This window comes from Prionailurus bengalensis, chromosome A2, assembly GCF_016509475.1.
Source record: "Prionailurus bengalensis isolate Pbe53 chromosome A2, Fcat_Pben_1.1_paternal_pri, whole genome shotgun sequence".
Taxonomy (NCBI): domain Eukaryota; kingdom Metazoa; phylum Chordata; class Mammalia; order Carnivora; family Felidae; genus Prionailurus; species Prionailurus bengalensis.
The window spans coordinates 26,779,320-26,807,161 of NC_057348.1; the positions used below are offsets into that span (position 1 = coordinate 26,779,320).

The 27,842-nt window shown below is 41.0% G+C and overlaps 1 protein-coding gene across 4 annotated transcripts in view; it reads right to left on the reverse strand.

Moving 5' to 3' along the window:
- Nucleotides 1-7,327: 7,327 nt before the first annotated feature.
- CFAP20DC (CFAP20 domain containing) overlaps nucleotides 7,328-27,842 on the reverse strand; it is a 239,001-nt gene continuing 218,486 nt past the window's right edge. For all 4 annotated transcript variants that reach the window (XM_043587804.1, XM_043587807.1, XM_043587805.1 and 1 more), the window contains 2 exons: nucleotides 19,957-20,051; nucleotides 7,328-7,904 (listed from right to left, as the gene is read on the reverse strand). In XM_043587804.1, coding sequence (XP_043443739.1) covers nucleotides 7,786-7,904; nucleotides 19,957-20,051 — 214 coding nt within the window. In that variant the 3' untranslated portion in view covers nucleotides 7,328-7,785. The remainder of the gene's footprint in view (nucleotides 7,905-19,956; nucleotides 20,052-27,842) is intronic.

Below are 27,842 nucleotides of genomic sequence, written 5' to 3' on the forward strand. Positions count from 1 at the left end.
TTGATCCCATGAACCATGAGGTAACCTGAACCAAAATCAACAGTCGACACCTAACTGACTGAGCCACCAGCTAGGTGCCCCTGAGGTACCTCATTTATTTGCCTCTTGTATGTCTCTATGTTTTCCCAATTGCTGGGGTCAAATTGTCCTTTAAGATTCCAAAAAAATTTAAAAAATTAAAAAATAAATTAAAAAAACAACCCCTAAAACTAACCCATAGTTTCATCCCATTTACATTCTGCAAAGATCTTTGGGCAGAGGGTCTAGAGTCTTCCAAGTCCCATCTCTGACTTGATAGGAGGCGTTCAGGTTTCTTGACCCTCATGCCTTCTTCTTCTCTCCCTCTCTGTTCTGCACATATCACTCCATGATACAGCAATTGTCTTAATTCCTTCATAGCACAAAATACCTCCCATTCAAGGCTGTGTACACAAACAGACCTTACTAAAGATGTATGACTCTTAAGGGAGAGATATAAGCACATCTTTAAATTCCCAGGGCTTCTCTTGTAGTCTCATATTTAAAGATATGCCATATACATAGGAGAGTGGAAAACCACTGCTCTACATCTTTGCTCAGATTGGGAAAAATTGCTATTTTTATATGAAAGAAAAATACATCTGACTCACTAGGAGCTACTATAAATGGAAAGACTCCAAAACTTCTTCACAGTATTTAACTTAATGATACCAATTCCTGAATGGTTTTGTGAACTGATGGATTGTAGTTATAAAACACACACTCAGACATACGCACACATGTAATTCAATAGCCTAAGGCAGAGGCTCCAATCACACATAGTCACTCGACATTCTTCCTTTGATTTGGAAACTGGAACCCAGATACATTCATTAACATAAGATATAATCTGAGCCAGGAAAGAGAATGAGGGGTTTAGCTTGAAATGTATACTAGTCAGAGTGAAGAAAGCAAAACAAAACAAGCTATATTTTCCATTCTAGGGGTCATCAACCACATGAGACTAAAGCAAGTTGTTAGGAGATTATTGGATTGCCCACAGATGAAATCCATCAAGTGATGGTTAGTTTGTTGACTGAAACTGTTGGATGTCACTGACACCACATGCCCTTGGGAATCTTCAAACTGCTCATTCTGGCACCACAGGAAGTAAAGAGGAGAGGTAAAAACAAGAAATGAGAATGGGTTAGGCTAGAGGGTCTCAGCCTTGACTTCTCTGAAACACTGCCATGCCTGGGTCACAACCCAGGTCAGGGAGGAAGGAATCTCTGGGGCTGGACCCAGGCAGAGCATTTTTCCTACTCCCAAGATGATGCAATGTGCAGATGGTTGAGTTTTCAGATAAGCCTGAAATCGTTAATTGGCCAAACATGGAAAGGGATCTCAGAAATTATGAGAATGCAGTCAGTGATATCCCTTTGAAATTAAGGCTGTAGACATTAACAGGGAGCTGCATATGCTGATCAGAGCAAATTGTAACCGGAATCTCTGGAATTCTTTTTTTGTTTATCTGGACAGTGAAGCATTGGTAGATCCTTACATTTAGCCAGCAAAAGAAGCCATGATTTTTTTTTCTTAAATCAAATTTATTTTGATAATGGCAGATGTTCTTGAAAAGTACCTGATCTAAAGGATTAAAACCTTTTGATATAAATGAATTCAAAGGGGTTATAAGTATATTGTGCAGACCTAGGTACCTAGATGAATTTTAGAAATATTTAGATATCAGAAGTCAAAGAAAAGACAAGAATTAGGGGTGAAAAGACATTCTGCTTACTAGAATTAGCACAAGAAGAGGCTATGAATTTCTTTTACCAGTCAAAAGGTTTTAAAAGAAAAGAAAAGCTCTTTTCAACTGACTTGGCTAAGAGGTTTGTAAGTTTCCAGGGTTTGAAATGTATGAAGCACTTTCGCATGTAGTAGGAAAACCAGAGGGCGAAATTTTGATTGATTTTAATTAAGATAATCTTGAGTTTAGGAAGCTGTAAAGCAAAACTGGAAATAGTTTAATCCCATCTCATGACATATTTATAGATTATTAAAACTCCATCATTAATAGAAATTATATTTCAGAATGGCATATTATCAGAAATAAACAAAGAGTGATTTCCCTCCTGGACTTCTTAAGCCAGATATGCCTAGATGATTTGGCTTAGCTCAGTGATTAAGGTCTCAGGGGCACCCTCCCCACCACTACTATGCTTTTGCAAGTATCCTTTACAGCAAATAAAGATAATGTTTTCTGATGTAGAGACTAAAACATTGGCAATACTTATTACTATTAGGATCAAGTTTATATGCTTAAATCTTGCCAGGTTCAGCACCAACATTGACAATGATAAGTTGGGCTGATGAAAACCAATCAATACCATTTCCCACACTTCACTTCTGTAATGCTTCACAGAGTTACAGGTGATTAACTACAGAAGAATATGTCATCAGTAAAAATTAGTGTTATCTTGGCCAGTGTTTATTGGTTATTTAATTCTTATAAGTCAAATTATTTTGACTTAATGTGATTTTAAATTATATTAAAGCCACACAAACCAGAACCAAAATATTCATTAATATGTAGAGCTCCAATATTCATGATGAATGGACTTTAACTTAGATTTATCCTTTGTCGTAAGTTAACTGTATTACCTATGGTTATAACTTTGTATAATATAAAACATGAGAAAGAAAATTTCTTCATCTTAGGTGACCAAAGTTTCTGACTTAAACAAAGTTCAGGCGTCAGCATACCTTGTTTTAGATAAAAAGTGAGTGTCAAGAATAATCCTATTGTGTGGGGTGCCTGGATGGCTCAGTTGGTTAAGTGTCTGACTTTGGCTCAGGTAATGATCTCACCGTTCGTGGGTTCAAGCCCCGCATCTGTGCTGACAGCACAGAGCCTGCTTGGGGTTCTGTGTGTGTCTCTCTCTGCCTCTCCCCCACTCTCGCTCTGTCTGTCTCAAAAATAAATAAACATTAAGAAATTTTTAAAATAAAAAAAAAATCCTATAGTGTGGTCAGGGATCTGTATGAAATATCGGCGCAAAACAGAAACAAAAAACAAAAAACAAAAAACCCACTGCTACCACCAAACAACACACACACACTCTACCAACCAACCCATCAACTCTGGGAGACACATTTCTGGGTGTTGTGTTGGAGGTCAGGGCTCACAGGCCTGGAGAGGTGGAGAGGTGGAGAGGTGATCTTTTGCAGCATTTCACAAAGGAGGTTCTGTGGGTAGATAAACCTCTTCAGATACTCTACCGCAAAAGGGTTCTGAGGACAAAGAAATTTGAGAAGTGCTACCTATTCTACTCCTTGGACATTCCCCCTGCATGTTAATTTATTAAAGCCATTGAGAACTTCTCCAGTTAAGACAAATGACCATTTCTGCTTCTTTAGCATTGGATAGTATTATCCAACAGTGTTTGACCATGGGCTTCTTCCTCAAGCCCATAAAGTTTATTTATTTATTTTTTTTATTAAAAATTTTTTTTTTCCAACGTTTATTTATTTTTGGGACAGAGAGAGACAGAGCATGAACGGGGGAGGGGCAGAGAGAGAGGGAGACACAGAATCAGAAACAGGCTCCAGGCTCCGAGCCATCAGCCCAGAGCCCCACGCGGGGCTCGAACTCACGGACCGCGAGATCGTGACCTGGCTGAAGTCGGACGCTTAACCGACTGCGCCACCCAGGCGCCCCGCCCATAAAGTTTATTAACATTGAATGGAATTTGTTTCTTGAAACACACTTTGGGAAATGCTGATCCTTGAAGTATAAAGGCTGACAATGGAGGGAAGAAAGGATCTGCACAGAGCAAAAGAGACGAGACCAGAGAGCGCAAGCTTCGGTTGCCAGAGAGCACTAGGGCCCACTGTATAGTCTGTGATGTCCATCTCACTCTGTCATTTGAATCCTCATCTTAATTCCCTCAGGGTGGAAATAGAATTGGGTTGGAAGTGAAGAGTCATAGATTCCATTCTCCCTTCTGCAACTGAGTGTCTCTGGATAATTAACTTCTCAATCTGAGTCTCACTTCTCTCCATCATAAAATCAGAGTTTAAATAAATCATCTCAGGGGTGCCTGGATGGCACAGTCTGTTAAGCGTCCAACTCTTGATTTTGGCTCAGGTCATGATCTTGCAGTTTCGTGAGTTCAAGTCCCACAGTGCTGGGATCTGCACTGACAGTGTGGAGTCAGCTTGGGAGTCTCTCTCTCTCTCTCTCTCTTTCTGTCCCTCTTCTCCTCTCCTGCTGTGCTCTCTCACTCTCTCTCAAAAAATAAAAAAAATAAACATTAAAAAAAATAAGGAAATAATCTTGATTATTCTACCTAGGCCCAATTAGATGATTCTACCTCAACTATTATAATGGGAGAAAAAGAGAAGATAGGATTTGCTTGGATTCTCTCCATGACCAACTTTTCTGGAGTGCAAAAGGAACCATGTATGAAATAGAAATCTTATAGTACAACCATATGTGGATAGATGATTCCTATTCCTTCTTATTCTGGGTGTTGTGATTGAAGGTTAAGAGTCACAGGACAACCTGGGCTAAAGCTAGTTTTAGTACTGTACTCACTGTCATTCAACAGTTTCCACCCCCATCTCCCCCCCCCCCCCAAAAAAAAACCAACCAGTCCAGAGACTTTCAGCAGCTCAATCTTTAATTAAAGCCAAAGGGCAAATTTAAAATTAGTTCTTTTAATTAATCGTCCTTCAGGTTGTACAATCTGTGATTGCACTATTCTTGGTTATTAAGCACAGTTTGCTCTTCAAAAAAAATCAAGATGTGATTGAAATGACTGATTTAAAATGAAGCTAATCTAAAAATATGGAGAAATACAACAGGGCAAATTATTATGCAAAAGTGTCTATGCATTTGGATATGCCAGTGTTTTCCTTTAATATAAAATAAAATAAAATTAATTGGAGAGAGAATTTATCATCACCAGGGAAGCTAAATCATCGATCTGATGCCAGTTATTAGCTGACTGTTGTTTTTCCATAATTCTCATTACCTGGGCTCTGTAATTAAATAATAATTTAGAGACTGAAGACTTAAAGTCGCTTGCAAGTTGCATCTCAAATTATATGAAACAGACTGAGTCAGTCCCCAAACTTATATCAAATTATCTTAGGATGTATTTTCATAGTGAATAAAACTGTTTTCTCAGGATCCCTTTGTAATAGTCATTTTCAGATATAATGCTCAGTACACATTTGATTAGAAAGGTAGAGATCAAGGTCTTGAAAATGGAAATTAATGGATTCTTCCCCATCGATACGTCTACCATCAGGCAAAACTTCCGCTCTCTCTTCATGCTGGATCTGATCTTCTCAAGCATTATGACACATTAGACTTGCCAGAGGAGGCTTTAAAAATTTCCAATGCCCAGGTTGCACTTGTGACCAATCAAATCAGACTCACTGGTGGTGGTGAGGCCTCAAAATTTTTGTAAACTTCCCAGGAGATTCTTATGTGCAGCAAAATTTGATGACCAGTGAAGCAGTATAGTCCAGTCAGTGAATTTCCAAGTTAACTGGCTGTACCATTTTGGTTCAAAATTGGCAGCATGAAGCCCATCTGTTTTTATTTTTCAACTCTTCAACTTTTCTGGAGCATAAAAACCACCTCAACAGAAATGAAGCTGCTCCTTTAAAAAAGGACAAATAAAATGTAAAAATTGGATACTAACAGTTTGTGGTAGATACATTTTGGAGTGTCCACTTGGTTCATGAGAAACTCTTTAGCTGCCTTCCTCTCTCCATCCACACCAGAGGTTCTGGTGGCCATTGGACCAAATGGGCAACTTTAATAACCAAGTCTGGGATTTTTGAATTGAAATGCAGAGTTCATATTTCTTTGTGGATGGATGTATGTGCTGTGGAATGGCTGAATGTTCTGGAAGGTGAACAGTAGCTTAGAATTATGGGGAGAGAGAATTCGTTTTGCAAACAAGTCAGAGGCAATGCTTCTAGACTCCCAAAGTAGACATCTGTTGTTTTTGCTTGCTTGACATCCCTCCTCATTTTGTTAACAATGCCTTCTTCTTCAGGGGCCTCTCATTCCTATTCCATGTGGTCCTGGGGATAACTGAAAAGACAAGCCTACTAGCCTCTTGCTCCTGGAGCAGAGACTCAGGGCAAAAAAAAGCTGCACTGCCATTTTTGTGACCATTGTTGGGAGAAATGGTTAGCTCCTACTATAGGATCCCTGGAGCTGCCCGGATTCCTGTGCCTCCTGGGGCCTGACCAACAAGTCTCTATATTCTGAGATCAAAGGTGCTTGCAATTTAAGAATCCCAACACAGATTTTTAGGTCGTAGCTCAAATCAATGTGGAGGTTTGTAGCATTCTGTTTGGGGGTTCATGAGGCACTCTTGCATCCTTAAGTATTGTTAGTTCATGGTGTTTTCGATATTTGTAACTACAAGTCTTAACTGGCACAGACCTTTAATTGACTCCATTTATGCGGATGGTCTTGAAACTGGCTAAAGCAGGATCAAGGCTCTCCAGGTTCTCCAATCTTCAAGGTCATAACCAAGATAGCCGAACTATTTTATCATCTTGTATGCTTTCTGAAGCCTCAGTTATTTGTTTGCATTTTGTAAGTATGAACATCTTGGAGAAAAATTCATAACAAAGGTATACTTTGTGAACAATAGGATTAAAAGCTTATCAAACAGAAACATGGTTTTAAATAATGTATGATCCTTTGAACAGGAGCCCGAATCTATTCCTGAATAAAGAGCTCTTATTTCCTCTATCAAGCAACATTAAATGAAATTATAGTACTGCCATTAAATCCAATTGTACACCAATAATTTTTCATTTCCAACGGTACTCTTCTTTATTAAAAAATCTTTATTAAATAACAAAATATTCCAGCTAATATAAGTACTTCCTTGTGCTTAGTATTAATATACTTGGCACACAATTCGAGGCCATCTCCTCAAATTCAGGAAGCACGTGATTTTTGCCTTGTGGCGCAGCAAGTAAAGTTATAGTGATCGCTTCCTCCATTTCTCCAGGCCAAGTCGCAGAAGCAGTGAGGTGTGTAGGGTGTTCAAATGGATGGCTTCTTAAATCTGGATCCATGGAGCTAGATTTGAGTATTATTAGAATTCAGAGATCATTGGTAAAAACATTTTTTAGAAAAAGCACAGCACAGAGCTAGGCAGCTTATGTGATTAACAATGTTGTGATCTTTGGCAAACTCTGGATGAACCTTTATGTGATCATAAAATCTGACCAGTGCACAGTGTTTCCTTTTCTAAGAGTCTAAGGGAAGGGTAAACATTATCTTGGAATATTCTGGTAAAAATGCAAGGTAAATAAAAGGAGGCAGTTTAAAAGACCATCATACTTTATTTTTAATACAAATAGGTAATAAAACAAAAGGTACCCAGATATCTTTTAAACAAGAATACATTTTCTGTGTATCAAGCCATCATTTACAGATTAACACTGCAAAAATTTTGAATTAATAGCTCTTAATTTGTTTCCATAAGATTATAGGAGATAAAAAAAATCCTATGTAGGATGAGAACGAACAAACAAGAACCAATTCGAAGTCCTAAAATCTTGTCTCTGTATTAATTGCTTCGCTGACAAAAAGATCACACGCATCTACAACAAAAGCGTAGGCATCCTTAACGTCGAACGTTATTTACAGAATAACTTTATTTCTCTCAGTTACTTTGGTTTCCATGGGCCTGCCAGGCTCTGTGGTGCCCACGCAGCGGAGTCACAAGCGCTCTCCTGCTCGCCAGGCAGGCTGGGGGATCTTGGCTCTGGAGGGAGGCCTCACACCAGCTCATAGTACTTCCCTGTCTGGGGATCAAAGTAACAGTTCAGACAGGGGTCATAGAGCAGAGTCAGCACTTCCTCGTCCTCTTCCACTTCCACGCTCGGATCTTCTTCACCTATGGGGACGGGAACCACAGACACGTTAGCTGCCTGCATGGACAGGAATTCCTGAACTGAAAGGGCAGAAGGGCCAGGAGGAGGGAACCTCCATCCCTCCCGGGAGATGCTCTTTCTGTGGGCAGAATGGCAAGGCCTGAGCCGTGGGAGTGCACCGCAGGCCTGTGGACTCAGTACTGTAGCATGAGACTGACCAGCTTCTCTGTGAAGGACAAGAAAAGTTGAGCGTGGAGAACTGGCGGGGAGGGAGACAAGAAAGCGGCAGGGCCGAGGGACTAAAGGGATCAGGGATATATGGGTGGGAGTCAAGACTTGGGGGTGACAGTTCCAGACTTCATCATGGGCCAGAGCTGTGTGGATGCACCCTAAAAATGCTACCAAATAAGCCTGAATTAAAGTGATACTGTTGTTTAGTATGGAACACATATGGAAAATTGTCGGGTGATGAGTAATTTTATTAGTGGTAGGAAGGTCTTTCAAGTTTGCTGGTCACAAGGACATGGCTTCACGTTCGTCCCTTGTGACAGCCAATTAGATGGTTTGGAGGAACTCCTGTTCTTTATTATTATTTTTTAAATGTTTATTTTTGAGAAAGAGAGAGAGCACAAGTGGGAAAGTAGCAGAGAGAGGGGAGACAAAGGGTCCAAAGTGGGCTCTGCGCTGACAGCAATGAGCCCCACGTGGGGCTTGAATTCACGAACTGTGAAATCATGACCTGAACCAAAGCCAGATGCTCAACCGACTGAGCCACCCAGGTGCCCCACTGCTGCCTGTTATAGTAGCAGGTTTGGTTGGTTTCCAACACATGGCATGGAATGAAAAAAAAAAAAAGGCTGCTTTACTAAGATGCTTCCTGAGCACCTTATATGTGCCAGTGTTGTGCTAGGTACTTGTACACTTGACGCTATCACCAGCAAGTGAGTGCCCCCTGAGTGCTTCTGAAAACCATGTAATGAGAGCCCAGAAGTCGGAGGCAAGACCTCCCTGAGCTGGAGAGGATCCGAGCAGGCTCAGGGAGGAGAGGTGAGTAGGACAGCACTCCTCCCTCTTCCTTAGCATAAGCTCCTCACGACCAGAGAAAACCCAGTCTTTGGGCTGTGAGCTCACCAGGGTTAGTTTCAGAAGGGGCAGGGCTGGCATGTAATGGAGGCTCAGTCAATACTGGATGTTTTGGGAAAGGATGAATGCATGACTGTGAAAACAAAGTCTGTGCTAGTGTCACCGCCCAGAGTAGGAGAAGGTGGTGGGACTCCATCTTTTGCAGCCAAAATCAGACCAAGCTGGTGCATGGATGCTGTCGGGGCAGTGAGAAACTGGAGGTAAGTCCCAAGGAGCGGGGCCCAGGTGGTGGAGTGGGGGTTTGAGACTCTACGGCAGCCATTCCTCTGACCATCCAAAGACACATAACATGATCGTCCCTGCATCAGGCACTGAACGAGGTGCTGGGGATGAGGCGGTCTAAGAAGCAGGCCCTGTTCTCACGGAGTGTGCATTGTCTTGGGCAAAACACGGAATCAGCCGACTCCTTACGCAGATGGTGCCAGCAGTGGAGTAAAACGTGGAGCTACCTGGGAGGAATGAGGACCTCTGCCTTGCTTGCTAACATCTCAACTGGTGGAGCCCTCCATGGCCAAGAAAGCACTTGCCCACGCAGAAGCTCTGGATCCTGTGAAATAGAAGTTAATGTGTCCATCTGAAGGACAAGGGAAGCCGGGTCTGCAGAGTTCACCAGCTCATCCGAGGTCACTTGGTGAGTCAGAGGCAGAGTCAGGGATGAACTTGGGCTTCCAGACTCTCAGTTCCATCTTCTTTCTGCCATATGGGCACCATGCTTTTGTTAAGAAGGTGATGTGGCCACATTCAATGGGGAGCTATTACATTATGGGAATTTAAACATAAAAGAGAGTAAAAAAATTGTAAATGTGTCCTCCATTTGAAAACCTCAGGTTTGGAAACAAAAGAAATTTCATCTCTCATATTTCAAAAATCACAAAGATAAGAGAGTCCATGTGGGAGGGCAGAGGCAAGATCTGGGCTTATTTCGTCTGGAAAAGACAAAGCCTGAGGTTACAGCAGCCTGTCTGGCTTCAAGTAGATAAAAGGCGGTAAGTGAGAGAGAAGTTAAGAAGATTCTGTGGGGTTCCAGAAGGAAACAAGAGGATCAACGGGGGCAAGTTACTAGGAGCCAGATTTTGGCTCAGCACAAGGAAGAATTTTCCACACTATAGAGCTGACCGGGAAGTGGAATGTGGATCCTGGAGAGGGTGAAGCAGGGACCGAGGCGGCCATTTGTGTGAGATTTTATTGTGCACAGGGTGGGACCAGATCCAATGATCCCTGTGGTGCCTTTGATGAGTTTCTGGGACTCTTTGCTATAGTGGCTTATGTCCTTGAAGTATGACAGCACTGTGCTAATGGCCACGTTAATGGTGGTAGCTGACCTGAGCGCCCTGCATGGTTTCTAATTAAGAACAGGAAATCAGAGAAGGCAGGCTGCTTTTCCTTTACTTTCTATTGTTACCTTAAGAGTGGTCCCCAGGGTCCTGCCTCCACCTTCTTTCTCCATCTAAGTAGGAGAGATTGGGAATGCTTTTCAAGTTTCTCATGGAAGACGACCCCCTTTAGGTCACTTCTGCACATCAAAAGGAGGATGTGCATGTCCTTTACCTTCAGATATTCAATCCATCATCCCTTTCTTGTTTGGGCTACTTCAGAGAACAGAACCAATGAGTAACTAATGTGTGCCTGCTATGTGATGACATCTATTCAGTCTGTACCATGTCAAGGTGTGGATGGGACTTTCACACATGAAACAAAAGTAGCTACTGAAGATTAGTGATGGGGTAACTGGAAGTTGCAACTGCAGAGTGGCCAAGAGCACCAGGGGCCTTAGGATTGGCAGATGGGATGGATGGGAGATTTGCTGTTGACTGCCCGAATTGACTTTAGGGCACTCACAGGCTACTTTGCCTCACTGGATTCTCATTTATCAAATGGGAATAACAAGGCCTATTTCATAGGATTTTGTGGAAGGCTAAACTGGACACTAGATAATATGCATAGCCCAGGGCACATAGTAGTTGTTCAATAAATGATCATTATTATTACTGTTAAGGATAATGACAATATTGAAATAAATCATGAAGTATAGGCTGTACATTTTTTTAGTCAGTCAGAACAGGAACATCGATAAAGGTTAAAGTCCTAAGAAAAGGCTTCATAGAGAGGGGCAGTATGACATTTGGATAATGGAGTCAGACAGACCTGGATCCAGATCCCATTTCTACCACTTCACAGCTGTGGGACACTGGGAAAATTCAGCACTTTGAGCCTTAGCTTTCCCCTACATAAGGACAGTAATACTGCCTGGGACAGTACCTAGGGGAACTAAGTAAGATACTCAGTTGCACCCCGCACACATAGTGAATACTCAATAAATGTTGTTACAACTGTCATCATGAAAAATGTAAGATACAAGAGTTAGACACAAGAGGGGTATGCTCGCTTACATCTTATTTCCTACCCCCAAACTGCACCTGTTTGATTTTTTACTACCAAAAGAAAAAAAAATAGTGGATTTGAACAAAACACAAAGCCCCCAACTAGTTTTACAAAGTACATTATAATAAATTCATCTTAAGATAAAAAGAGTTCTTACACCAAAAATCATGTATTTTTCAAAAAGTAAAACTAATTTTTCCATCCGGTGTAATGTTAAAACCACCTATCACTGAGGTAAATGATCATGAGTCAACATATCTCAGGGGTCTGCTGTCTGATGCTTTGTTTAGACTCTGTCCACACACTGAGGGAAATTCTGACCTCCGGCACATCATCTAATTGCTTAGCACACTCTGGGCTGGTACTTTCCAAAAAGATAAAAATTTAAGCTGGCGTTATTAAGTTAGAAAACTCAATACATTTTACGACCAGTCAGGAATCTTTCAAAGATGAAAATAACAGTTGTAATGGGCCATGGGTCTTTATCACCAACTGCAAAGGGACCGAGGTGGATCTAATTCATTAGTAGGGGTTTTGCTACATAATGCATCCAGACTGAAGCAATAACGGCTATATAAATGCATTCGTTCCAATACATATCACTGTAGAGCTGGAACCTCATGCGTCATGACCACGGGACTAAAGCGGGTTTTTGTGGTTTTTAGTACTAAAGCTTCAAATGGATGAATTTTAAAACTGTACCAACAATGACACTCGTGCAAAAATTGGGCGACATTATGTATAATTTTACATTGAAGTAAGTGCTTTAAACTTGCATAAAGGGTTTTGTTTTCATTATAACTTAATTTTCAAAGCCTCCAATTTACATCATTTTGAGCCATTGTAATCCCTACGTAATGGAATTATAATATCATTAAGCAATTACCACTATGATGTCAAGCAATGGGAAGTGTTTTGAAAGGTAATTATTGTGCATGGATATGGGGTAATTTTCAATTATATTCTTGGATGGTGCAGGGTTTGTTTTTCCCCCCAAATGCTAAATTGCTCTATTTAAAGACTGGCTACAGAAACTGTAAAAGGACAAATTAACAAATAAAACCATTCTCTGCTACCAGACTAAGAGCATCTGGACAGGGGTCCAAATTACATTTTTACTCTTCACCACATAATAAAGTCATTTCCAGTGAAGTAAAATTGCCTTTCAGATAATAATCTATTTACAAACTTCCAGCTTCATCCACTTTGAAATTGGTTAACAGCAATAACAGAAGAAAAACCAACGGAGCCAGACCAAATGCAGCAGTATTAGCTGCCCTCCCCTCTGTTAGATCAGCTCAGGCAAATTCCCTCCAATTCACCTTTTGAAAGTCTATTAACATAAATGCTTAATTATCTACATTTATTGCATTTTAACCACAGATAATAGAAAACCTATATGCAGAGGCTAAGTCTTCAAGCTTGAAAACCAATGATGTGACATCAGTTTATGAGACTTAAAATCTCTGAATCAAGACACTGCACCTGATTTTCGATTTTCTGACGTTGCCATCCAGAATTAAAAAAAAAAAAATAAATGCATTTTCTCTCTTATAGATCTTGAGAACTGATTGACTGTATTTTTATGTGCATACCAATACACTATTGTTTAAACAATTCAATGGGGAGGGATCTCCATTCCAAACAGTCAGCCTTAGGGTCAACGAAGATGACATTTTAGATAAGATCCTGCAGAGCACCAGGTACTTAGAAACTCTTCCACCAATGCCTCTCACAGTAGGGCTAAATTAACTTGTACTGAGAAAGTCGACAGTGAACTGCTGAATTTTGGTTTTCAGCAAAAATATGTCCTCAGATGGGAGAAAGATAAATGACTGACAATGGGATAAAAAGGACGAAAAGGGACTTTCTTAGAAAACTATATTGTTTCTTGGAAGGCAACTAACATGCTATGATTACAGTTCAGGTTTCATTGGGGAAATAAGTAGGTCAAGCCCTTTTGCAGAAACCAGTACCTATATTTTACATGGAAAATGCCTTCTGAAGCAACATGTTGGAGGTTTTGGTTGATTAACTGGGAATTACTGCAGTTTCGTTCTTTACAGGTAGTCTCTACTTGTGAATGTGCAGTGACTCAATTGTGCTTGTATATCAAATCATGGAGTTAAACATACACAGTGATACATCTTAAACTTACACAACATTACATGTTAATTTTATCTCAATAAAGCTGGGAAAAAACCTACAAAACCATTGTGCTGCTTGGAAATGTGCGGCTTACAACTCAGAATGCATTTTACTACACCCCCAGGGGGTCCCTAGCCAGACTATTGAGCTTTGAAGCCTACAGAGCTCACAGTGTCTCAATGGCCCGATTTCAGGCAAGGCAGCAACACTGCATCTGGGGGAAAATGTATCCCAGTTCCAGCAAGGGAAGCTGAAGTCCTGGACCAGGACCCCGTCTGGGGTGCATCTGGGGAATAAGTAGGTAGGGATGGTTCTGGAATAATACAGAGAGCTTCAGACACCAGCAATGTGTTTAGTATTCTACTATAAGGCTCACTTCTAGGACTCCAAAAAGAAGGCATATCTTTGTGCTAGTAAGGGTGTTGATCACCATTCTCCCACCCTCTGCCCCCAACCTCCTCTGTGCAGAAAAGACACCCCTGGGATCCTGATAGCTGCATAAGAGAAAATATCTTCCATCCCCAAGGTTAATCTGAGAACAAAAGGCAACTAACTACTTGCCTAACAGGGGAAGGGGTGGGGACTCTGGACGCAAGAATGTCATAAATACTAATGAATTCATTATACAAGCTGAGCATTGAGGTGGGGATGCTATGGGTCTAAGGAGAGTACTGAAGAGAATACTATTTTATCCAGAAAGCTTCAAGAAAGAGAACTTCCTACAGGTAAAAAATTGCAGTGGACATTTCAGTCGTATGGTTCTTACTGACCTAAAGGGAATTCTGCAGTCCTACAGCAGCATGGGGGTTCAGGGTGCAAATCGCCTGGTCAGACAGGCTTGGGTCAGAGTCCAACTCCACATTCAGTGGGTTTGTGACCTAGGCAGCGACCTTAATTCCACCTGTACAGGGTGGGACATAACATAGCCCCACACCTGGGAATGTAGGGAGAAGTCATCGTGAGGTAACACAGGAAAACTCGACACTGGCAGGCACATTATTACTTTTACATTACCAATACTGGTTTTCGGGGGAAAGTCTCCTATGCACCTTAAATAAATCCTGAAGATACAAGGAAGATCCAAAGAGTAGACCAAATTATCCTTCTGTTTCCCATGATTCATGCATTGAAAACTCATCAAATATTTATGTAGCATTTACTGTGTCCTAGGTGCCAAGCCAAGCCCTTGGGGATACCAATGGTTGTTCCATGAAGCATAATGTCTGTATGATCACTAATAAAACAGATTTTAGAAGACTGCTTTTAGACTTGGAGTATTAGGTGAATGTCGAATAATTGTGCTGCAGGAAATAAGATTCTGGAAAGACTCCCTTGTCGCACCCAGAGCAGACGGCCAGATTCCCCTCTCTCTGGTTAGCTTCAGGGAACCATGAGGGTTTTCTAAATTCTTGACTAGTGATTTGGATATTATACCTATAAAATGAGCATCTGTTGCCTGTTTATGTCTCATGGGGGATTAACCAGTGTTCATAAAGGAATATCCTATGTGGCCTTGCCATAAAAAAGGCACAAGAATGTTATTTTTATGAGACTCCGGCAACTCGAAAAGCACTTCTGAATGTCTTTCTTACTCAAAATCTATGTAAACGGCAGAAGAGGTTTTGCAAGCCTGACGAGAGAGGTCATTACTATTCTGTTTTGGAGCTGGTAAGCATGAATAATTTAAGGGTCATATCTGTAAAGGAACAAATGTCAAAAACAAATTGACAACTATTCTTCGAGCAAAGTCTGCTTTATTTTCCAAAGGTCAGTTTGGTAGTTCTCTTGAGTAAGTTCTGAAATCGTAACTTCCCATTTTTACATTTCACACGCACTCCAGGAAAACACATTTTTGGTTAAGTGTTAAGGGCTCGAGTGCCATGGTAATTGACATTCAGCAAGTGTGCCTCGGCCCGGGAGGAAGTATGGAGAGCTGCCCATCTCTCCCTCCAGTCGACTGGTGCGGAATGCGATGCTGTTCCTGCCTGCTGGCTGGCTCTGCTGGCAGACGGGCTGTGTACTTTAAGGTGGCATTTATGCACTTGAGGTGTTCTATCTGAGCAGAAACTGCGGGTGTGACACAAACTTGTACCGAATAAAGGAGAGACTCGGAGGCCAAATATAAGGCATGCGTGGAAATCAGTGCAGGGAGACCTCACCTCAAAGGGAGTCAGGAAGCCCAGAAGGGGAGGTGCTCATCATAAGCTTGCTATGGCAGTTGACACCGCATGCCTGGGCAGAAAGAAGTTCACTTTACTGCCCCAGCAGAAGGAAGAAAGATTTTCTCCTTGACGAGCAAGAGTCTAGCCAAAGAGAAACCATTGCTACCCTGAACCCTTGCTTTAGACTTTTAGACTTGCAAAGACTTTCCTTCAAAGCAGCCTCTCCCAACTCCCTCCTTTTTCTCTACCAAGTATGGTTCCTCTCCTTTGTTCTCCAGGCTTGGCTATGCTTCGCCATAGCTTGCGTGTCCTGAATTGCCATGCCTCTGCTATTTCTAAATAAATTCATTTTGCTGGTAAAACACTTGCTCTTTTGTTTTTAAGGTTAAAACACGCACTTACTTTTGTGTGGCAACGTTTCCTAGGGCCATGTGTTAGTCAGGCCATCGTTCTCTGCTGTTCATCTACAGTTATGCCTCTAGCTCTCTAGCTCTACAGAAACATCTCAGCTTCTCCACTTGTGATGGAGCTGTGGGGGGTCAGCACATCACTTCCTGGCTCTAAACCCCAGTGTCCTTGTGTAAAAGATGGACAATGACAGTAGCTACACCTCAGTAGGCTATTATGTGAATTAAAAGGCACTGGCAGGTGTGGGTCACAGGAAGGTGAAATAAATATTAGCTGTTATGACTTTCATACTAGACATCTGAAGACGGAAGATCGCCCTTCCCTGTAAGCCAGCCCCCAAAACCACCTTCACAGGTTCTGCAGAAAGGCATGGATGTGGAACAAGCCTGGGTCCTAATCCTAGCTGGGGCTCTGAGTGGGCACTCGACCTTCCACAAGGTCAAACAGAGGTTGGTAGACTGCATCAGGGTTTTTAGCTGATTCATTGGAGCCCCAGGGCAGGGTTCTGGGTCCCTAACTGCCCCCTTTAGCCAGACCAATTCTGGTTTCATCTCTTTTATATGTTGGCATTTCATATGGAATTCATTTGAAAGAAAAGTTCTCACTGCCTAACAATAAAGTTTAAGAGCCACTGCATAAGGTGACCGTTTTTAGTTGCTCAAATGCATGGGTGTAGGTTCAATACTCCCACTGTTGAATTGTTAGAAATATACCTAAGATACTAAAAAATTGGAATGGGGGAAAACTGAAAGTAAGATTTCAATGGATGACTCATGTTTTCCCCCCAAGGTATAAAAAATGATGAGTTGAAGAACATTTCTCTCTCTCTTTTCTCCCCTTTCTCCCTTCCTGTCTTCCTACTAACAAACATTTACAGAGTATCTAATAATCAACAGAAAATGTGTAGGGTACTTGGGATCCAGGAGTAAGCAAACTGACAAAGTCTCTGCTTTTAAAAACTCACAGGCTACGTAGCAAAAAAATACATTAAACAAGTAAACAAACCACGAATTACAAACTGTGAGAAGGGCACGAAGTAAATGTAACAAGGTGAAGGGAGATTGACCTACTTAGATAAGATTGTCTAGAAGGGCCTTTAAGAAGGTGGGTGACAAGCCAACACCCAGGCCTGCCAGCTCAGCAATCGGGTGATCTTGTCTCTCAGTCAGCACCTCAGTCCCTTAGATCTGGTCTCACAGCAACGTTGCCCCTCAGCCTCTACTCCCACTGGGAAAATGTGGCCACTTGTCATTTTTGACAAGCGTGGATGGGAGGGGTAGGCAGGTTCAGGGCTGAAACAGCGAACCAGAGGTCTGCTTTTTATTTTTTTTTTCTTCTTTTTTTCCCCTTTAAAGAACTTAGCTGGGGCACCTGGGTTATCAGCCCATTAAGTGTCCAACTCTGATTTTGGCTCGGGTCATGAACTCAGAGTTTGTGAGTTCAAGCCCTGCATCAGGCTCTGCTCTGACAGTGCGGAGCCTGCTTGGGATTCTCTCTCTCTCTGCCCCTACCTTGCTAGTGCTGTCTTTCTCTCTAAAAATAAATAAATAAATTTTTAAAAAATTAAAAAAAAAAAAAGAACTTAGCTACTTAGCCCTTGAGATGTTTTTTTTTTTTCCTGTAGATGAGGAACTCTGAATAGAAAATTTAAATTCCTGATTTTATGTATATAACATTTTATGTATATTTTGTTTATTTTTGAAGTAGGTAATCTAGGTACTTGGTTCAAAATTAAAAAAAAAAATTATAAAAACAGTGGTTGGGCTCTGGGGCTGGGCTGTTTGGACTCAAACCCCAGCTCTGCCAATGACTCATTGTGTGACCCTGGAACAAGGTATTCAAGAACTCTGTACCTCAGTTCTCTCAGCTGTAAAAGAGCAACAATTACACACGCACAAAAGCAGTGCCTTCCTCACAGTGTTGCTGTGACAGCTAGATGTTACAACTTAGCACAGCATCTGACAGATGGCCCTAAATTAATGCCATTATGCAACAGAAGCCCAGGAAGAAGCCTGGACTGCCCACAGCCACGGCTCACTTTTTCTTCCGATGTTACCAACTGGATACTCGAAACCCTTATTTTTCTCTCTTTCTAAGAACGCTATCTTGGCATATTGATATGTTGTCTAAAACTAAGCCAATAACATGTAAAGATTAACCAAATAGGAAACACTAATTTTTGATGCTATTAATTAGCTACAAACCATTCAGGCATATCAGAAAAGGGGAAAGGGACAGCTGATAAAAACCTAGGCTGCCAGGCAGGAGGGGGGCCAGATCTGGTTAACAGTGGCTGGAACATTTCTATAACCCTCTGAATTTAATTTGTTAATTTGCCCTCGATGGAAGTTCTCTTTACCTTCAACATGAATGAGCTCCTGGCTGTCAAAACGTCACTTTGCAATGGTGACTTTAAGACCTCCTTTCAGCTACTTATCACTAATATATATCTTGGGTGCCTTTGCTCAAGGACCATGCTCTCTGTTCCTGTGGTTTATTTAGGACACTTAACATAACATATTATTTGTTCTCTCATGGCAAGGTCTCCTTCTGACAGCTGAGATTCTGTTTTTCTGTCATAAGTAATTATAAATGTACATCTCTAAAAAGATTCCCAATTTGGGGGGCATAATTTATTTCAGACAGTAAATCATGGAGACATCTCCATCCCTTGGGCAGCCAAAATGTACGCTGCAGATGTATGAGCTCTCACTCTGAATTCTCCATACCTTAAGAAAAATGGGATGCTCCCCTTTCTCCCTGGGGCAGTTAGGGGGAAAAATGTGGCACCTTTGTTGGAGCAGTTTATATTGGCTTCAGTTCCTTTATTATTATTATTATTATTATTATTATTATTATTTTTAACCTCAGATGTAGCGTTCCATCTTCAAAATTCAACTCTGAAAACCATCTCAGGGAGCCCCACTCTGAGGGTATTTGCCACTGCAGCTATGCACGTTAGACTCTCTCTACCCCTTCCATCTCAAGCCCTCTGTTCCCACCAAAGATTCTTTTCCCTTCCTTCTCTATGCACTCTTGACAATCATGTTCCCTGCTCACAACCAAAAACTAATGATTCATTTGTAGGACTCTGGCCAACAAAGGGAACCCAAGGCAAATCTTCACTCCTGCTTCCTTCCCATTCTTCCATTGCTACTTGTTATAACTCTGTGCCAGCCTTATCTTTAAAGACAAGTAGCCCTGTATTAGTGAAAACATGTATCTAGTGATGTGGGAGTATCAGATCTGCTTTATAATAATATGAACAGCTAATATTTGGTAGGTGCTATTCTAAATGCTTCGTGTACAGTATGCCTTAGTGAATCTTCATGAAAAGCTTTCAGGTGGACATTATTATCAGTCTAATTTTACAAATGTGTTAACCGAGGGGTGCCTGGGTGGCTCAGTTGGTTGAGTGTCTGACTTTGGCTCAGATTATGAACTCACAGTTTGTGGGTTCGAGCCCTGCATTGGGCTCTCTGCTGTCAGGGCAGAGCCCACTTCAGATCCTCTGTCTCCTCCTCTCTGCCCTTCCCCTGCTTGCTCTCTCAAAAAATAAATAATTAAATTTAAAAAACAAACAAATGAAGTAACCAAAAGTCATACATGTCACACAGCAGAAATTGGTAGAGCTGGAACCCAGATGAAGGTCAATTTGATACCAAAGGACTTATCATCCTATAAAATGAAAGCACAGGCTACCTCATTTTGGGGGTGCAAGCCTAAATGGTTAGCATTTAATAAAAACAGCGGCATCTCAAAGTGACTGATTTTCTCTATTTGTAGTTAACTATTTTAATTTTTTTATGTATAGCATTTTTCATATTCCTACCTTGAACACTCAAGCTTCCAGAAGAATCCAGATGCTGTTCTGTTGGCTGCTGACTAGGAGGAACAATCGGTGGGCTCAACATATTTAACCAGTCCCTAAAAAGAAAAGAAGAAAGTAAATAAACAACAGGTCTACAATTTCACATTAAGTTTCATCTTTCCCCTGGAGTTTTAATTTCCTGGGGCTTCCACAAAGAAACATTTTTTCCTTCTTTCATATTTCAGAAGGACAAAATGTCTAGAAGTTAATATTCAGTTCTGTAATCGAGTAATATAATGTCAACCACTGAACTAACTAGTTGTTCCACATATACATCAACTAATGACAACTACTCCTCTTGAAAGATTATCATTGTGGCTCTCACATGGTACACAATCCCTCTCATATAAGAAAGTTATTTCAGTGACTCAGAAGAAATGCGGCAAAGACAAAGCTCCTTATGACCCTAAGGAAGCCTGGCAAAGTCACATGTCACTCCATGACAACATTCCAAAACAGAAGGTGGTCTTGGAGCGGTCAGAAACCAGCCACAATGGTGGGGTCCGCAGGCATTCACTAAGTGCCTTAGAGCAGCAGAGGGCAAAAGCAGGAACAGTGAGGGGAGCTGGGTCCCTGAGTGACCCGTTCCTTCAGTTCTCCCACTAAGAATGGGGGCAAAAACCACTCCGGAAAGCCCCTCCTACATTCCATCTTTCTGCCTCCAACTGCCAACCTCATTTCCCAACATTCTTTACTCCCCTTCCTGCCTCTTTCTTTTCCAGTCCTCCAGGTCTCCCTAGGAGGTAGCTGCATGCGTGTGATGCACGTGGGTGACCTCCAGAGGGTGCAAGTCAGTGTGTGTTCTACTTCAAGCCTCTCTCCTCTCTAAACTCTACACAGCTTCTTCAGGGGAAGGGAGCAGGAAGGGAATGTGAAGGATGTTCCAACGTGAGCTCTACTGCTTGCACTGATTTTATTTACCTTATTGTTCACCTTGCATCGGTATGTTTTACCTTATTCTTCTCAAGAGGAGCATGTCCTCATGACTAAACAATGTCTTTCTAAATTTCTGTATTGCCTACTGTCTTTACCTACAATGGGAGACAGTCCCAACAGTAACTAAGAGCACTGGCTCTCCAGGCCAATCTCAGCTCCATGTTTCCTCACGCTGAGAACATGGCCAAGCCACTTAACATCATAAGCCTCTTTTCTAAAGAGGAGTAATAATAGTACCTTGGAGTTTTATGTTGGGATTAAATGAAAAAAAAAAAAAAGGATGAAAAAATTTTGGCGTGGATCTGGGTATAGAATCACATTCAATAAATTTCAGCTATGACCACCATTGTCTTCATTATTGATGAAAATCATAGCACAGCTTTACCTACAATGATAAACCATGGTAGGAGGAATTGGATTTTGTTGGAATTAAACCCAGGATGGTAGAATGGTTACAAGTCTCTACAGGAGAAGTTTTCCATGAAAGCCCTTCACTCTTCTAGTAAAAAAAGTATCTCAATGTAAAAATTACCCAATTCCTATTTGTAGTATTTTAAGACACTTCTCACCTTAGCTATCACTAGATTATGGCTAGTGAAATAAGGTGAACACAGTGTATAATTGAATTTCATAATAACACATTAAGGACATCAGAAAGGATTTGTCACAGACTTCCAAGCTAATGGGGCATTTTCTGATAAGCACCTTTTATTTAGTCCATTTCATTTCAGTAGACCAAAAACTCCTACATTATGGAAAATTACAAGGTCACATACAAATTACCAGCTCCAGTGACCTCATTACTCAGTAAGAGTGTTGGAGAGCAAGGATGAACAACAACAAACAATAATGTTATCATGTGATGACATCCCCAGTGACAAATCAGAAGACACTCTGCACTGGCAACAGTAGCTCCTACTCATGGACCATGGACATGGGGAAAATGTAGATGAGGGTTGTGTGACTATTATAAAAGGCAAGACATTCACTTCTTAGGCAAGTTATTTGATTAGTATTTTTCCTTCTCAGAAGTAGCTATGAAAAGTACAGAGTTCTTCCTTGTGTGATTTTTTTGATTGTTTTAAAATAATTTCAGATTTACAGCTTTTCTGTAAGAAATACAAAGAATACTTCTTTGCAAGAAGAGTGTAAAGAACTCCAATATATCCTTCCTCCAGATTCCCCCATTTAAACACTTTATCAATTTTCTATCTATCTATCTATCTATCTATCTATCTATCTATCTATCTATCTATCATTTCTCTATCTAAACAGGGTCTGGCAAACTATGGCCCATGGGCAAAGTCTGTCTTACTGCCTGTTTTTGTACAAGGCTATACAAAATAAGAATGGCCTTTACATTTTTAAGTGGTTGGAAAATTAAAACAGTATTGTTTCATGACATATGATCATTATATAAAACTCAATGTCAGTGTTTATAAATAAAATTTTATTGGAATAAAGCCATGTTTGCTTTTTATGTATTGTCTATGGCTGCTTTTGTGGTACAATGACAGAGGTTAAGTATTTGTTATTTGGCCCTCTACAGAAAAAGTCTGATGATCCCTGGTCTATAAGCATAGGCTCATTTCTCCAACACTAACACAACACCACAGATTCATTCTCATCTCTCCTCTTGCCATAGTTGTAACTCTTTTTGATGGTGAGGTACATGGCTCCCATTAACCTCAATAAATTTACTTATTTTCTAAACTATAGGACATACCAAAAGTAGTTTCAGAATTGCTAGGCAAACAAAACAAAACAAAACCCCAAACCTACTCTCTAGAGTTCTCTATTTAGGTTTCTTTTTATCCCTTAGTCAAAATACTATGTTCTAAATTTACTTGGGTTAGTTCTTTTCCCCCTCCTTTTCAGCGTGGTTGTATTATTTGTTTTAAATATAGCTAGACTCATCCACTTGTGTTTGTACTACATTTTAGGCATTTTTTTCTCCATTAACTGATTTTTATTATTTTTGTTGTTGTTGAGTATGTAAAATGTTAACAGTTCAAAGTCAAAATATGCAGAAAGTCATATTCAGGTAAGAGTTACATTTCCCCCATGCCTCCTAGACTGTTTCCACCCCCTCATCACTTCTATGCCATCCTCACTCACCCCTGTATAAGAAATCCATTTCATTAGTTCTGGTATCTGCTTTCTATGTATCTTTTTGCAAAAAATAAGCAGCTACACGTCTAATGCAGAAGGTAGCATATTATAATGACTCCTGAACTTTGATTTTTTCAACTTAAAATATAACCTGGAAATCACTGATCCCAGCTCACAGAAAGCACCTCATTCTTTTTCACAGCTGTGTAGTACTCCATGCATGACTATACCTTCATGTATTTCATCACACTCTCCTATGTTTGGGCATGTTTTCAATATTTTGCAATTATTGCAATTAATGCTGCAGTGAATAACCCTGAGCTATCTATTTTTGTATACTTGGAGATATATCTTCAAGGTAAATTCCTAGAAGTAGAATTCCTGGGACAAAAGGTAAATGCATACTTGGTTTTGTTAGATATTGGCAAAAGCCCTCCACAAGAGCTGTACCACCTGTGTTCCCACCAGCAATGCAGGACAGTGCTGGTTTCTCTACAGCCATGTCACAACAGTATGTTGTCGAGTTTTTAATGCTTTCCAGTCTGAGAGATAAAAACTGATATATTAAAGTAGTTCTGATTTGTATTTGTTCTCAATATGAGCATTAGGAGTGGAGTTGACTGTCTTCATTTGCATAAGGCCATGTATATAACATATAAATATATGCATGTATGCATTTTATATCAATATTTTAGGTCTGTTCATTCCTTTGCCCCTTTTTCTATCAAGTAAGCCCTCACTTTGTCATGTGTCTTTGGTTACCCTGGTTTTTTATTTTTATTTTTTGCCATGCAAAAATTAAAAAAAATCTTTCTGTAATCAAATATATTAATCTTTTCTTTTATTGCCTCTGTATTTTGAGTTATGGTATATGGTGTGAGTTTATTCTGGCATAAAGTGTATCTAGTTTTATCTTTTTTTTTTTTAACGTTTATTTATTTATTTTTTTAATTTTTTTTTTAACGTTTATTTATTTATTTTTTTAATTTTTTTTTTTTTATTTATTTTTGGGACAGAGAGAGACAGAGCATGAACGGGGGAGGGGCAGAGAGAGAGGGAGACACAGAATCGGAAACAGGCTCCGGGCTCCGAGCCATCAGCGCAGAGCCGGACGCAGGGCTCGAACTCCCAGACTGCGAGATCGTGACCTGGCTGAAGTCGGACGCTTAACCGACTGCGCCACCCAGGCACCCCAACGTTTATTTATTTTTGAGACAGAGACAGAGCATGAACAGGGGAGGGTCAGAGAGAGAGGGAGACACATTATCTGAAAGAGGCTCCGGGCTCTGAGCGGTCAGACAGAGCCCGACGCGGGGCTCAAACTCACGGACCGCGAGATCATGACCTGAGCCAAAGTCGGAAGCTTAACCGACTGAGCCACCCAGGCGCCCCTAGTTTTATCTTTTAAAAAGGACTGCAGAATTTTCTTGACAAGTGATGTTATTTTAACTTAAGATTTAGAAGATTTTATACAATTAAGAAATTTGGATCAGAGCAATACACTTGTTTGGCTTTTTACTAAGTATGCATTTACAAAGTATATTTTCAAAAAAAAGAAAGAGTCCTATGTTAACTATAAAATCAGGACTTTTCTTGCAGGACTTTTGAGAACTTTTAACACACTGAATCTCCCTAGAGGAGGACAGAGTATACAGCACTGCCTATGTGCGTGCACCTGGAACCATCACATCTCTTCAGATCATGAGTCCATAGACCACACCTTGAGAAACGCCGCTTCAGGTTATACCATTTTCCCCATATGGGTGCCATTGTTTTTGTTTGTTTTGTTTTATTTTCCTTTGTATATATTTAACAATTTCATTTTCTCAAGAGCATTTTTGGGTGGCTTGTTAATAAGCACAAGTACGTAGTCTAGCATCTGTATCTTATATGTTTATATTTTCATATGGAATATTTAATGCTAATCAACTTGACCCTTTATCAGCTTCTTTAAGCATGCCTTCCCCACAGGAAGCGGCAAACATCTCAGGAAGTGGGAGTTTGGCTGAGGCACACTCACAGAGTGCCTGCCCGGCTGGGGCAGGAGATCTGAAGGGGTTCCCTGGCCAGCTCTCACCCCAGCCCAGCTACTGCGCTCTGGAGTTGGCTCTTGCTCTTTGTTCCGCCACTTTCATACTCGCCTTGTCTTTGGCACTTGATACTCTTGTTGCTTTTCTGAGCTCTGATTATAACCCTTTTCTCCCAAGGACGGACTCTTGTTTTATGAAAGCCTCTAACTCCTTTGGTGGATGGATACCCTTTCCAGTCAGGCCTGCCCTCTGAACATGCTCGGGTGCTGCTGCGTCCTCTCCCCTCCTCTCGTGGGTTCAGGCAGCCCCCTCCCCCCCAACCCAGCCTCTCCTCCTGAAACTGGAGAGGAAGGACTTCCAGGCATGCTGAGCACTGTCACCGGAAGATGTTGTTTTACTTAAGAGTCAAGACAACGGATTCACATTAAATACCACATGTAAAAATATAGTGCAGATGGAGAATAAATACCATCTCGTGAATTTTCACAATGGCCAGATTTACCTAATATTAAAATCTTGGCCAAAAAAGAATACCACAGTTTTCCTCCCACTTGCATGCCAGATTTCTTCGAAGCACTGAGCATTAAATGAATCAGATATTCTTACAACTGAGGATGCTGTGCTCAGTTAAGACAGACTATGGTTTCAGTGCCTTCATTTAAAAAGACTTTTTGGGGGGACGCCTGGGTGGCTCAGTCGGTTAAGCGTCTGACTTCGGCTCAGATCATGATCTTACGGCTCATGATTTCGAGCCCCGAGCCCTGTGTGGGCTCTGTGAGGACAGCTTAGAGCCTGGATCCTGCTTTGTATTCTGTGTCTCCCTCTCTCTCTGTTCCTCCCTCACTTGCACTCTGGCTCTCTGTCTCTCTCTCTCTCTCAAAAAAAAAAAAACCAAAAAAAAAAACCAAGAACAATTTTACATACATTTATTTCATTAATGTGTTTCCTATAAATACATTATATGTGTGTGTGTGTGTATATATATATATATATATATATATATATATATATATACTTATATACAAATACATTACATGAAGCCAACAATTTAGCTTAATCATCTCTCTACATATTTGGTAACCATTTACTGAACTCCTGTGTGTCAGATCCTGGGGAATCAGAGAGCTCATAGTCAGATGGATGAAGCATTTTCGCCAGCAGAAAATGAACTACAACATGAGCTGTTCACAAAGGTTGCTGTGGGGCTGATCAGATCACCTGCTTGTTCCCTTCAAAGACGTCTCTTGTAATGAAACTTCTACAGTCTTGTATACACTGAAGTATTTATTGGGGGGAGGGGGTAATTACTTGAGAAATCTAAAAAAGATCTAAGAGATCCAGACACATTTTTCATCTAGCTCTTATTTACACCCTGAGCTACCTGCCGTCATAAAGCCCCGGGTCAGAGGAGCCAGCCAGTGAAATATTTATATGGGAGATCTTATAGCAGGAAGTTAGCAATTTGCAGCAACTTCTATCCAATACCTAATGATATTTATCATGTGGTGCCAGGTCATTTCTTATTCATTGAGGGAAATGTGGGTTTTAACAATCTTGTTATGGCCAGGGAGTAGACTGGGGACAAGCCTGGGAAATATCTTTCTCTGGGGGAATTCACAAATTTGTTTTAAAAGCCAGTGAATACTGTTTGCCCAGAAAAACATACATAAATACCAAATTTTACTTCCAATTTTAGGAGGTCATAGATCATCCAAAGCCCAGTCATGGACTTCTGGACTCCCAAGTTAGGAACCTCTACACCTTGCAATATCGTGGGGGTGGTGGTGTTTCTTGCGGTGTAATTTCCAAGGCTGGCAAAGTTTTTCTGTGAAGGGCCAGACAGAAAATACATTGGGCTTTACAAGCCAAGAGGTCTCTGTTGCAACTACTCAACTCTCCTGCTGTAGTGTGAAAGTACACATAAACAGTAAGTAAATGAATGGGCATGGCTACATTCCAGTAAAACCTTACTTAGAAAATATCATGCCATGAGCATCATCTGGCCCGCCGGCTGTAGCTGAATGACCTCCGTGTTAGAGCAAGGAGCCGTGAGGTGAAACATTCTCAAGGCTCTAATGAAAATCCCTGTCGACTTTCCTACTACATGTGTTTGGAATCCGACTTTCTCACCAACTCTACTTCTACTACCAATGCCCATTGATGACGGTGCCTTATGCTCTCTGCAGCAAAGGCTTTTAATGGACCCCTCACTGCCATTCATTCTGACTTCCCTTCTCTGTTGTCTACACTGGAGCCAAAATTCCTATCTGATTATGTCAATGTCTGATTTAAAACCCCTCAGCATCACTGGGAGGATATTGTACTTGAGGGAAAAACCCGAATCTTTATGCTGGCCTTTGAGGCTTTGCATAAACGAGTCTCTATGTATTTTTTTCTGACCACATCTTGCATTATTCTCCCTCTCACACACTTAGTTCCAGCCATGCTGGTCTTCCCTCAATTTCTGGAATACGCCATGCTCCCTACTATCATGGGACCTTTGGCCAGGCTGTGCCCCCTTGTCTAGAGCACGCTCTCCTCCCCTGTTTTTACCTTTCCTTGGCCTGGTAAAGTCATACCCAAACTTGTGATTTTAGCTGAAGCATCACTCTCTCAGGAAGTCTTGTCCAACACACCCTCTCCAATCTAGCTGAGTTGCTTTGTTACTCCTTCTGATAGAGCTTCTCATTAAGAGCTCTTATCTCAGCTCATAATTACATTCTCATTTGTTTGATCATTTGATATATGTATTTTCCCCCAATTGCTTCT